Below are 14,237 nucleotides of genomic sequence, written 5' to 3' on the forward strand. Positions count from 1 at the left end.
GGCCTGGTCGCTGGGAGGCGCCGGCGCCGGGGACCCGCCTTCGCGGCGCGCCCGGTGAAGACAAGCAGCGCGTCCGGAACAGGCTGGCGGGAAGCAGCGCGGGGTGGAAAGACCAGGCCATCACCCCCCAGCCAGCGGACGGCCCCGGGCCATCACCCCATCACCGGGGGGCGGCCGTCGGGCTGACCCGGGCCATCACCCCACCAGCCGGGGGGCGGCCGTCGGGCTGACCCGGGCCACCACCCCACCAGCCGGGGGACGGCCGTCGGGCTGACCCGGGCAATCACCCCACCAGCCGGGGGGCGGCCATCGGGCTGACCCGGGCCATCACCCCATCAGCCAGGGGGCGGCCGTCGGGCTGACCCGGGCCACCACCCCACCAGCCGGGGGGCGGCCGTCGGGCTGACCCGGGCCATCACCCCACCAGCCGGGGGGCGGCCGTCGGGCTGACCCAGGCCATCACCCCATCAGCCAGCGGACGGCCGTCGGGCTGACCCGGGCCATCACCCCACCAGCCATGGGGCGGCCGTCGGGCTGACCCGGGCCATCACCCCATCAGCCAGCGGACGGCCGTCGGGCTGACCCGGGCCATCACCCCACCAGCCGGGGGGCGGCCGTCGGGCTGACCCAGGCCATCACCCCATCAGCCGGGGGGCGGCCGTCGGGCTGACCCGGGCCATCACCCCACCAGCCGGGGGGCGGCCGTCGGGCTGACCCGGGCCATCACCCCACCAGCCGGGGGGCGGCCATCGGGCTGACCCGGGCCATCACCCCATCAGCCAGCGGACGGCCGTCGGGCTGACCCGGGCCATCACCCCACCAGCCGGGGGGCGGCCGTCGGGCTGACCCAGGCCATCACCCCATCAGCCAGCGGACGGCCGTCGGGCTGACCCGGGCCACCACCCCACCAGCCGGGGGGCGGCCGTCGGGCTGACCCGGGCCATCACCCCACCAGCCGGGGGGCGGCCGTCGGGCTGACCCGGGCCATCACCCCACCAGCCGGGAGGCGGCCGTCGGGCTGACCCGGGCCATCACCCCACCAGCCGGGGGGCGGCCGTCGGGCTGACCCGGGCCATCACCCCACCAGCCGGGAGGCGGCCGTCGGGCTGACCCGGGCCATCACCCCACCAGCCGGGGGGCGGCCGTCGGGCTGACCCGGGCCATCACCCCACCAGCCGGGAGGCGGCCGTCGGGCTGACCCAGGCCATCACCCCACCAGCCGGGGGGCGGCCGTCGGGCTGACCCGGGCCATCACCCCACCAGCCGGGAGGCGGCCGTCGGGCTGACCCGGGCCATCACCCCATCAGCCAGCGGACGGCCGTCGGGCTGACCCGGGCCATCACCCCACCAGCCGGGAGGCGGCCGTCGGGCTGACCCGGGCCATCACCCCATCAGCCAGCGGACGGCCGTCGGGCTGACCCGGGCCATCACCCCACCAGCCGGGGGGCGGCCGTCGGGCTGACCCGGGCCATCACCCCACCAGCCGGGAGGCGGCCGTCGGGCTGACCCGGGCCATCACCCCACCAGCCGGGGGGCGGCCGTCGGGCTGACCCGGGCCATCACCCCACCAGCCGGGAGGCGGCCGTCGGGCTGACCCGGGCCATCACCCCACCAGCCGGGGGGCGGCCGTCGGGCTGACCCGGGCCATCACCCCACCAGCCGGGAGGCGGCCGTCGGGCTGACCCAGGCCATCACCCCACCAGCCGGGGGGCGGCCGTCGGGCTGACCCGGGCCATCACCCCACCAGCCGGGAGGCGGCCGTCGGGCTGACCCAGGCCATCACCCCACCAGCCGGGGGGCGGCCGTCGGGCTGACCCGGGCCATCACCCCACCAGCCGGGGGGCGGCCGTCGGGCTGACCCAGGCCACAGGAGCTGGGCTGCACTCTCCCTGCGCGCCACGCGGTGCCTTAAGAGCTGCTGCAGAGTCACCTCGCAGTCCGGGGCGGGACATCCCCGCGTGACCCGGTTCGCCCGGAGGGAGCAGGTGCCGTGAAGCTGCCAGCTCCGAGTCTCAAGGTCCGACAGTGGATCCGAACGGGAACTCACGAAGTCAAATGTCACTGCACATCCCTCAAACCCCTCTTCATTTGATCTGAATCTCACCTATGTTGCAAGAGAATATGCCACCCCAAGATATGCCACTAGGGCATATAGATAATTTAGAAATAAAGGTACTTTAGAAATAGTGCAAAGAAGGACACTCAGCCCCTCCTTTGTCCCCACTAAAAGCAGGAGATGAATCTATGTGGATGCTGCTCTCCCTGTGCCGGGAGTGTACAAGGCGTCCTTATCACTAACTACACGATTTAGGGCTGAGAAGGCCTATGAGCAAAACCTTGCTACTTGCCCAATTTATGACCTCCAAACCCAAACCTCTTTATCTTGTCCATTCTAATTTATTGTTTTTGTCTAAAAGATACAGTGACCTACTTTGGTCATTCCTTTGAATTTCATATGTCTATGAAGCTCCTGTATGTACATAATTAAATTTGGTTTCCTCCTGTTAATCTGTCTTGAGTCAATGTAATTATTAAACCACGCAAAGAAAAAAAAACTAAAAGTAAATAAATAAATAGATAAATAAATAAATAAATAAATAAATAAATAAATAAATAAAATAAAATAAAATAAAATAAAATAAAATAAAATAAACCAGGCAAAGACTTTAGGAAGAAGGGAAATTTTTCTGCCTCTACAATGCTATCTCTGCAGAAATTACCACACTGGGTCGGTTTCTGTTCAGCGTAACTATAGATAGCTTAATTTTGCATGCCCTACAGCTGGCACATAGTTAACAAAAGTTGAATTTTGGAATGCCTACCCATGTGCTATGAACTCTGCTAGAAGATTCACCTAGCTGGGGATAGATGCAGCGTAGAAATTCCCAGTATTTGTTTTTAATCTTGGCAAAGATCTGGTAAATACACTACCCAATCTAGAAGTTCCTGAGATCAAATGGTCTACAGAAACCAAAAGCCCCCTTACTCTTTTTTTTACCTTGCAATTACCATCAGACTTGAAATGCATCTTAATGGTAGAGTCAGAAGGGGCCTTAATGGTGAATCCATTCTAAGAAAAAAAGGCAGAAATCAAAATATGAATTTATGGGGAACTCTAGGACAAAAACAGCAAAAATCATTCTTTGTTAACATCCTTATAATTATTTTGCCATTATTTTATGGCTATTACTTTTGTTAAACCCCTAGTGATTAGCAGCAGGACCTTTGAAATGAAAAAAGCCTGAACACTTGTCATCAGAGATGGTGAGGAAGCCAGAAAAGCCCCTAGGTGTTATATTCCACACCAAGTTTAGGAAAACCCATGAAATGGTACAGATATTAGCAGTACTGAGAGAGGAATACGGCGGAGTGAGTCTCTGAGACCTTCAAACAGGAAAGTAGAAGGAAAGGAAGAAATCTCATATGGATCTGATGAAGATGTTTAGAGTTGAGGAGTGGGAATACCAAGGGTGGTTTCCACAAAAGACACACAAGAAAAGTAGTAAAATGCCATGATTGAGAGGTTTAAGCAGTGGAAAATTAAAGACTAGTTTCAAATTCCAGCTCTACCAAACTCTGGCTGTAAGAACTTGAGTTCCTCAAAGCTTCAAAGTGTTCCTTTAAAATATGAAGTAGATAAGGGAAACCTAGCCTTCTTGGCATCAGGTTCAGCATAATTTACCATTTTCCTAAACGATCTTTGGATGATGCAAGGAAGAGATAAGAGAAAAAAAACTCTTAAAAATCTCCTTAGTTGGGCAGCCTGGGTGGCACAGCGGTTTAGCACCGCCCTCAGCCCAGGGCGTGATCCTGGAGACCAGGGATTGAGTCCCACGTCGGGCTCCCTGCATGGAGCTTGCTTCTCCCTCTGCTTGTGTCTCTGCCTCTCTCTCTCTCTCTCTCTCTCTCTCTCTCTCTGTGTCTAATAAATAAATAAAATCTTTTAAAAAATCTCCTTAGTTTTGGGGGCGCCTGGGTGGCTGGCTCAGTTAAATGTCTGACTCTTGGTTTGGGCTCAGATCATGATCTCAGGGTCATGAGATGGACCCCTGCGTTAGGCTCCAGGCTCGGTGCAGAGATTCTTTCCTCCTATGTTCCTCCCTCTGCTCACTTTCTCTCTCTAAAATATATAACACCTTTTTTTTTTAATCTACTTGATTTTTATCCACAACCTGTTATCTCACACCCTTGTAGCCAGATGCTTCAGAATGCAAAAATATTTTGGATGTTAGAAAAGAAATACAATCGTGTAATACATATATTATGTAACCATCCCTCACCATCATGCAGAGGTGCTAAATACACAGATAATTTACAGTGAAACAGAGATTTCATATTAAGTGGGATAAAGACTATTAACTTCAGATCGGGGGTTAAGTTTGCACTAAATTCAAGAAAATACTTTCAGTTTTCCAAGATTTTGGAATCGCAGATAAAGGCAGGGCATTGGAGCAACCAGCCAGTTGTGAGCATGCTACCATCTTCACCCTGCCATTCCTTCACCAAAGGAATCTGGGAATTCCTTTTCTGCTGTGAGAATGCTGGTATTAACTAAAGACAGGATCTTGACTGATAACATATAGGTTCTTTTCTTTTTTTAACATGTAGGTTTATTAAGAAAACTCTAAACCAACTCAGAAAATGAGAACAAAAGCAAAAAAAATAGTCCCTGAACATTGATAAGTAGTGGTTACAGTCCATGCATTTGTATACACCAGCCCAACAACTTCTGTAAAATGGTATTTATTGACTTAGTAAGCTTGGTTATAAATTACTTCTGGTAACCTTCATTATTGCCTAAAAGTACACGAATGCAGAGCAAAATATAAAAGCAAGAGCCGGGGCAGTCCCAGTGGCTCAGCGGTTTTGCGCCGCCTTCAGCCCAGGACGTGATCCTGGAGGCCCCGACCGAGATCTGCGTCGGGCTCCTTGCACGAAGCCCGCTTCTCCCTCTGTCTGTGTCTCTGCCTCCCTGTGTCTCTCATGAATAAGTAAATAATATCTGTAAAAATAAATAAGTTAATAAAATAAACAAAATTAAAAAAAAATAATAGAAGCAAGAGTGGGGAGTCAGGGTGCTTCCGGCAAATCTCATGTGCAATAGCAAAATAACATGGTAGAAGGCCATAGCCACCAGTCCTACATAGCTCCTTATCAAAGGAAGATATATTATGCTGTATGTGGGTCAAGGTAAACTCTAGTCATCAAGAAAATGTGACACTGTTCTCATTGGGCTGTTTAAAACAGGAGTTAAAATATTAGTATTTATTTAACACAGCTGCTTAAAGGAATATTTAGAACTTGATACCAAAATTTATAATTCCAAATATTACATAATGAAGATGTAACTATTTAAATTTAGTACAATGGGAGATGAATCTAATTATCAAAAGACAGTTAATTTTTACATGGGTATGTACTGAGAGAGGAGTAAGTAGACTCTTCTACAAATACCAATTAGTGACACTGGGAGACTGTGGTGATCTGGTACAAATGCCTCTAAACATAACATAAATATCTCTAAATAATGATACTCTAAGAATACTCTAAATACACATTGCCTTTTGGAACTCAGGTAGCAGAATAAAATGAAGATCTTCCAATACTGTTCATTAATATTCTTTAATGGTCTGTAATGAAAACAAAATTTTAGATAAAGGCTTGATAGAAAGACCAACATATAATTATTTTACTAACTATCCTCATGTTAATAGAATATTTAAAGAAAACAAAACAAAACAAAACAAACAAAAAAAAGCACTGGTTTCAAGAGCAAACCTATTTAGGTCTTTAAATCCTATTCCTAATCAGTGACTTGTATAATTCCTGAGCTTCAGTTTTCTGGTGTGTAAGACACTGAGATACCTCTGGGGTTGTTGTGAACATTATAAAAAATAATGCTGGGGATCCCTGGGTGGCGCAGCGGTTTGGCGCCTGCCTTTGGCCCAGGGAGCGATCCTGGAGACCCGGGATCGAATCCCACGTCAGGCTCCCGGTGCACGGAGCCTGCTTCTCCCTCTGCCTGTGTCTCTGCCTCTCTCTCTCTCTCTCTCTGTGTGACTATCATAAATAAAAAAAATAATAATAATTAAAAAAATAAATAATGCTTAACAGGGAACCTTGGGTGGCTTAGTTGGTTAAGTGCCTGGCTCTTGGTTTTGGTTCAGGTCATGATCTCATGGGTTGTGGGATGGAGCCCCTCATCCAGCTCCGTGTTCAGCGGGAAGTCTGCTCAAGATTCTCTCTCTGCCTGTCTCTAGGCTCATGCACAACTCATGCACACATGTGCGTGTACTCTAAATTAAACAAATCTTTTTTAAAAAAATAATGCATAAGGATGCCTCGGTGGCTCAGTGGTTGAGTATCTGACTTCGGTTTTGGATGTGATCCTGGAGTCCCAGGCTTCCGCAGGAAGCCTGCTTCTCCCTCTGCCTATGTCTCTTTCTCTCTGTGTCTCTCATGAATAAATAAATATCTTTAAAAAAGGCATAACATAAATTTTAAATGTCCAACATATTCCATACTTACAGTATTTCTCTAGGAATGTGTTTAATGTGTGAACATCTAGGGACACCTGGGTGGCTCAGGTTGAGTGTCTGCCTTTGGCTCAGGGTGTCATCCCGGGGTCTCGGGATCGAGTCCCACATCAGGATCCTTGCATGGTGCCTACTTCTCCCTCTGCCTATGTCTCTGCCTCTCTTTCTGTGTCGCTCATGAATAAATAAATAAAATCTTTAAAAATAATAATAATAATGTGGGAACACCTAGAGCAAAAATAATCAGTAATGAAAAGTCTGATTCATTGTCAAACATAACTATTTATTACTTTTTTAAATAAACATTCAGTTTTTTCCTTTAAAAAAAACCTAGAATTTAAATATTTCCCATCCCATCACATACAAGTCTGTATCATTATTTACATCTCTCAGTTAAACATATTACAGATTTTCTGACATTCAGTATCCCCTTTTAAAATAAACTGATGAAGCAGTTAAACTGATCAGTAATAACCAGAATTTGAGTAATCTTGGCACAGTTTTCAATATAGCGTTCATGTTGCATTTCATATTTTAGACCATTTCTCCCAATCCAGCTACTTAAAACAGAGAAAAATTATGTATCTCCATGAGAGCAAGATCCCTGTCTTTCACATTCTCTGCAATATTTACATAGTGTGAATGCTGCCACTATGCTTCCATTATATGGCACTGGCAGTATTCTACTTTTGTCCTCAGAAATGATCTCTATTCAACCTTTAAGTCTTGTCATGTTTATTGTATTCTCTTTCAACCTAGATTTCATGACAGTTCCTTGGTAATTTTAAGGAATCATGTATAGGAAAATTTCAAATAGAACAAAAGTTAAGTGTTCCCCACAGGATTAGGGCCCTTACCAACTTAGTTATGCGTGTACAAAAATAACAAATACAATCTAGTGGCTGTAAAAAACTATTTCCCTAAAAATAGTTATCTCTGCAGAACAATTTAAGGAGAAACATGTTCTTAACATGAAAATGCACTAATCTATTTTACAACCTGCACAAGGATTTCAGAACAAAATAAAAATGAAAACATACGCAAAACACCAACATACAAGATTTAATAATAAACAGAAAAATTAAATACTAACAAAAAGTTTAAATCATTAATATCTCAGGTTCAGTGACATGATTTAAAGGAAGCTATCAACCAAAACAAACCAAAAATGCTTATATAAGTTGCACCTTCCAAAACTTCTGTCAATGTATTGACAGAAAATACCTCAGAATTACTAACAAAGAGGACCTGCAAAATCAACCTATTTGTTTTGTTTTCTTAGTGCGATGGGGTTCAGGAGATGGGAAGTCAATAATATAAGAAGTAATTTAAGGAGAAAGAAATGACAAACATAGAACACAAAAAGGCCATCTTGAGAACTGTATCTAAAATTTTCTATTGCATAGCATTACATGCAGAAAAAGAGGTTACATCGTATTTGCAAAACTGGCATTATTCAATATTTTAATCTGTATTTTCTCCCTTTTGTCAAAATTTAAGTACCAATTCAGCTATAAGTGGAAAACATGGAACACAGTACTATTCCTTTAAAATAGGCTATGGTTAACTCATTAGGAACACCTTAAAAATTCAAATTGTATGGGCAGCCCGGTGGCTCAGAGTTTTAGGGCTGCCTTTGGCCCAGGGCCTGATCCTGGAGACCCAGGATCGAGTCCCATGTCGGACTCCGTGCGTGGAGCCTGCTTCTCCCTCTGCCTGTGTCTCTGCCTCTCTCTCTCTCTCTCTCTCTCCGTCTCTCATGAATAAATAAACAAAATCTTTAAAAAAAAAAATTGTTTGCAGTCAGAATTATTGTATCTTAAACTTGTCCATTAAATCTTGACATATATTTACCTCTAAATATTAATCTCATACACCATTAAAGTGATAGCTGAAAAAGACAGCAATTTAACAATTGCCAGGTGAATCTTAACATTATGACAAAAGTCTAATATTTATTTTAGGAGTGGTTCTTAAAATACAGATCCAGAATAGCATTTCTAAAAATTGGTCTATTCTTTAGTATTTCAAGTAAGTTTCAAAATAAGTTTTCCCCTTGGTAAGCAGTCACATTTTCAAATTACAAATATACTTCTGGTCCCACATCTAAAAAAAGACATTCAAAATTTTCAAGTTATAAATGTATGAAATGATTACACAATTTTAAATATTTTATCTGTGATACACAGGCTTAAAACTCAGCATACTTATTATATAAAATTTACCAATTTGTACAATGCTCTGCCGTCTTTAAATTCATACTGTTTATTTGAGTGAAAATATGTTTAAAAGGTAAAGGCTGTTGTCACCTTAAGCTACTTCTATCTTAAATATTGGATCCATTTTTTCTTCCTATCTCTAATCAAAACTATCCTACGGTAGTGAAGATAAAATTCAAAAGTTATCAGGGAAAGAAACAAAAATAGATAACGAGATAGATTTTGATTTTTAATTATTATATTTAACTGTAAGGTAATTAAACTGAATTTTAAAAAATTAAATAAAACCTGTATATCCAAATGATACTGTCTACTTCAAAGTAGTGATATCAGGAAAATATTTCCTTATTAAAATGATGTTAACAATGCTCAAAACATTGTCTTCTGCAAATTTAGAACCTATGCCAGTCCTATTTATCTATCTATCTATCTATCTATCTATCTATCTATCTATCTATCTATCTATCTATGCCAGTCTTTTGAACTTCCCTAAACCATTAGGGAACTAAAGTTCTACGGAAACAACAAAGTTGAGTTGGTTTGGGGACTGAGATAGGTCATACATATTAAGCTGCCAAAAAAGATTTCATGCACGCTAAAATGATGAAATAGATTTTCTTGCATAGTCATAAACCAATTCTCAAGGCATCTCTAAAAATGTTCCAAAAACATTATACCTTCAAAACATAGCTGGAAAGAATAGAGCTCCCTAAGGAATCACTCTGAAGATCAACTCTCATTTGGATGTTTAAGGTATGACATACTTATTTTAAAAGAAAGTCCTATAACTTAATAATTGTATCTCACATATTTTACCATTTCAGTGGCTATCAAAACCTCTCTTAGAGAGGGTGTACACAAAAGTATTAAAGAAATGTCATTTTGCTATTTTCCTATAAGCAAGGAAAATGCTAATACATAAAACAGTTTGGGGTTTGGTGATTACATGTAAAATATAAATATCCTCATCATCTATATTTCTTGAAGATAAGAGATTGCGGTGTTTTATAATTCCTGATAAGCCAGGCAGTAACTCAGTCTGAGATATATTATACACCAAACCTGTCTTCTCCCACCTAAAACATTTTATGCTGACCCTTTAGAATGTACAAATGAAAAAAGGAAAGCAATCTAAAATCTTTCAAATTAGGGATCCCTGGGTGGCGCAGCAGTTTGGCGCCTGCCTTTGGCCCAGGGCGTGATCCTGGAGACCTGGGATCGAATCCCAGGTCGGGTTCCCGGTGCATGGAGCCTGCTTCTCCCTCTGCCTGTGTCTCTGCCTCTCTCTCTATCTCTCTGTGACTATCATAAATAAATAAAAATTAAAAAAAAAAATTAAAAAAAAAATAAATAAAATCTTTCAAATTAAACTGACCACCAAAGCCTCTACCAGCTAAACTAACACACACTACTGTTTGAATGCAGTCTAATGCCACAGTTTTTATGGGAAACAAAATAATCAAGTCAGCAAATGAAATCCAGTAGCACCATCTACTGCTTAGTGAAAGATTTTCACTCTTTGTTATTAATTTCTCTCCACCACCATTACTCCATCATTTAAAATAATTCCTAAAACTTGGTTCGTTTCAACATTTAACCAAGGCATTGTCACAATAATACTATGTTAGCTATTTTGTATTTTATGCTTTTATTTTTGGATGAGAAAACCAACTTCTGCTTTAGATTTCTGTATAAGGAACAAGGGGGAAATCATTATCTTGCTTATTTATAAATTAAATTAAGAGATCAGGAAAGAATCCAATATACATTTATAAGCGAACTCCACTGCAAAACCAAAATTTGATCCTTATTCTATAAAGGGCATCTTACTAACACTCATGGGAACTAATCAAAGCAACATTTTGTTAAATCAGCTATTTCTTACATGCTACCCATAGCCATGTAACACCATGTACAATGCCAGGCCTCTCCCTGGGAGAACTTCTCTACTTTGTTACCATATATACACTTACACATCTCCTTACTTCCTAATAATACCTCTGTTTAAAGGAATACTCAGAAGCAGGCACCTGAGATTATGACACAGTGACAATAAACTCCTATCTACATACAGTAGGAAAGTAGGGCCTACTACTAAACATTAATTTATAGAAACACTTTTCCATTTTTACTGTGTACTACTTGTATAAGGCTTAAAAAGAGCAAGAACAATTTTTCACTATTTTCTACACTTGGCTATTGCAACCCTTTTGTTACTGCGTTGATATTAAAGTCAAATGCAGTATGGAAGACTACTTGAAAAATCACGGGCTTCATTTTCATAAACAAATAGGACCCAAAATCACTTGACACCAAATTTTATTTCTGAATCAACCCACAGTGGCTGATATTACCTGTTTGGATAACAAAAGATTTGTTTTAAGGAAATTAGCTAGTTCTCACTGTAATTTGTCAATAAACATTACCAATGAATGTCCAATGGATTTGCCTCTGCCAGGCTCTCCTGTTACTTCTACTGTTGGTACTTGGAGAATGATTGTTAGAAATGAAATGGAGAAAAAGGCAGTTCCTAATGATCATAATTTTAATGGCACTAAATTATATCACTGCTCTCATTGTTAATGGCAAAAACAAACTGATTTCATTTTAGATTTTTTCCTACTGATCATTTTTAGTCTATATAATTTCAGAGCAGGATTTCTATTCTACAAGGAAAAAGGTATGTATTTTAAACTGACGGAAAGAGATTTACTAGAAATGACAAAATTAAAACTGGAAGTCTGAAAAATATATTTCTCAAGAATGAAACTACAGTGAAAAATGCTAATATTATTTTTTAAAACTAAGTTTCTCAACTTTTTACTCATGGGAATAATTTACTAGAAAGTCATGACAAATAAGATGGAAAAGTTAATACTACTGAATTAGCACTTTGATATCACTGCAAAGAAAAAGATTTCCTTTCACAGTGGAAAAATCAGAAGTCAGAATGCTTCAAATTGGACCTATCATAAGCAAAGAAGTTACTGTAACATTTTAAAATGACAGGCAAACACCAGCTCCATTCACTGAATGGAAATGCTGGAGTGTGATCAATTTCCCGAAACAGTCCTCAAATTCCATGTTTAACGTCTATACCTAAAATTAATCATTTATGTTTAACTTCTCATGGAAGTTGATTCCTAAAAGGAAGTCTCTAAAACTTTGTTTATAAGAAATTGGTTAAAATCTTCATGCCACTCTATTCAAGGATTTTAAGACAAGACTTTTCGAATTTGACTCACCATACTTAACCCCATCTATAGCTCCCCATACAAATTAACCCTCCTAACCAAACACACACTCCTATCCATCCCCTCCTCTTCAAAGTAGAAGGGGATTCTGTAGACTTATGGCTCATTTGGCAATTGCTAAGAAACCTCACAGTTCAGCATCACCTCTGAAGATGGTAAACCTACATATAACCTGAATTTTTACACCTACAGTGCAGTTAACATGTAGAAAGAAGCTAAAATGCAATAGGTATTACACTTCAACATCCTCAAGTTTCAATATCACAGATATAAAGAGATGGAAAAAGACCTGCTTGTAGAACTGTAAGCATTTGCTAATTATCATCAATATCAAAAATAATAATTTTTTATGTTCTACATGCACACCTTTACAAACTGTGTTTCTTCAATGTAGTAAAAGCTGGAGATCACCAATTTAGGTAAACTATGGCTTTTATCATAGATATTTTAAAACATGCATCAGTAAGTGCCCTGGGTAGTATTCCTAGTATTTCAAGCCCTGTTCAGTTCAATGTCTGTGCTTTGCACCTCAGAAGTGAGCCTGCCAAGGCACTTAAAAACATAAGTCTTTTGGGGACTTCCAAAAATTGGCCACAATTTACACAACACAGGACCCCCATCCATCAGCAATCCAATTAAGTAAGCATTTTCTTTCAACACACAGTATTATCAAAAAATTTGCAAGTAATCAAACCAAGTTAAAAAACACAAAAAACAAAAACTGTATGCCACTAAGACAAAATTTACCCCTATGAAATATATAGAGAATGGTTCTTGGCTTCCTCTAGCAATAGAATATGTTTAATTTATTCAGAATAAAGAAAAACTGACCCAAACAAGCCCCCCAAACCTAAGACAAAAATGACCAAGATAAAAATAAAACAACAAAATCCAAATACACTCCACACACTTCATTTGAGGAACAACTTGAACAGCTCTTCATCCTTTTATCTGTCCTTTGAGGTGAGTTTTTCAATCAGTTCTTGGAGTGGTGCAAGTTCTCTTCTATCAATAAGGTTGAATTCCTATGCATGATAAGGCAGGAAAAAATAGTAAAAACATATTATTTGCATCTCATTCCAAAAGCAGATTTTCTATTAACATTTGTTGGAAATTAGCTTTCAAGGTAAATAAAAGTCTAATCTTTTTTTTTTTTTTTTTTAAATGCTTTTCTCTTCCCTAGCTCTGTGACTTCCTTAGACAAATCACTTAAGCACTTTGGATATTATGTTTGTATGTGTCTGTAACAATACTAGAGTAAATCCCCCTACTTCATAAAATTACCATGGAGACTAAATGTGATTCCGTGTGTTAACTGCTTCATGTAATCCCTGGCATAAAGTGAATCCCACTGCTACTTCTTGTTAAAGGGAATAACCTGAGTATCATTTAGATATAGTCAACCAAGTGGGGACCAAAAACTCTCAGGCAAATTTCAGTATTATATGAAAAGTGAAATAGTTAACATCTGCAAGCTATCATAAAATGTGGTATGAGAATAACGTAACTAATGTGAAGTCCACAAATGATAAATTAAATCCTATAAGAAACAAATGAGAAAGCCTGGATTTAATTTTTACTTCTTTAGAAATTCCACCCCTCTCATTCTGAAGTTCAGTTCCGAATAGATTTCCCCTGAACTATAAAATTGTAAGGCTAATAAATAATAAACATCAACCATCCATACTTCTGATCTTCTGATATTCTGTCCTGGTGGGACATTCTGAGTTCCCATTTTCATTCATTTATTAGCATGATCATATGCCAACCTGAGGGGAAACATTAGGGAGTATTTAAGAGCAAACCTACCCCTAAGGTTTGTGGGACCTGGACTAAGAACACAAATTGATATATATCACATGACTATTAAATTTTACATTAAGCTAATACATTGTTAAATAAAACATATTCTATTCTCCTGCCTTGACAAATATGCCTTCATAGTGACCAGGAAAGCAAATTCAAATTTAGAACTCTCAAAATTCTTCAGGATTCTGCACTGGAAAGTAGTAACATGAGGAGAGTCTGTCCTTGACCCTTGTCCCTGATCTTCCAACCCCCAGCTCCACCCTGCACTTCAAGGGGCCTCAGCCTGTAGGATTGTGACACCTGGCTGGTTTAAATACGCCATGGTCACACACTCTCACAAACAGCTGCCATCTGACTACCCCTTAGATCTAGAGGTACACCTATCAGAGATATCACCTTCCCTTGAAAGAATGGACCCA

The 14,237-nt window shown here is 41.8% G+C and overlaps 1 protein-coding gene across 12 annotated transcripts in view; it reads right to left on the reverse strand.

Annotated features, from left to right (window-relative positions):
• Positions 1-1,926: 1,926 nt before the first annotated feature.
• MOB1B (MOB kinase activator 1B) overlaps positions 1,927-14,237 on the reverse strand; it is a 108,479-nt gene continuing 96,168 nt past the window's right edge. For 8 of the 12 annotated variants that reach the window (XR_011999867.1, XM_072748831.1, XM_072748833.1 and 5 more), the window contains one exon: positions 10,387-13,034. Coding sequence is in view for 9 of the 12 variants with exons in the window: in XM_072748831.1 (XP_072604932.1) it covers positions 12,957-13,034 (78 nt within the window). In the remaining 3 variants the exon portion in view is untranslated. Of the gene's footprint in view, positions 2,105-2,998; positions 3,071-6,798; positions 13,035-14,237 lie in introns of those variants that run through there. The other 4 variants (XM_026003506.2, XM_072748834.1, XR_011999869.1 and 1 more) reach the window with 3 other exon arrangements.

The sequence above is a fragment of the Vulpes vulpes genome, chromosome 2, assembly GCF_048418805.1.
Source record: "Vulpes vulpes isolate BD-2025 chromosome 2, VulVul3, whole genome shotgun sequence".
NCBI lineage: Eukaryota > Metazoa > Chordata > Mammalia > Carnivora > Canidae > Vulpes > Vulpes vulpes.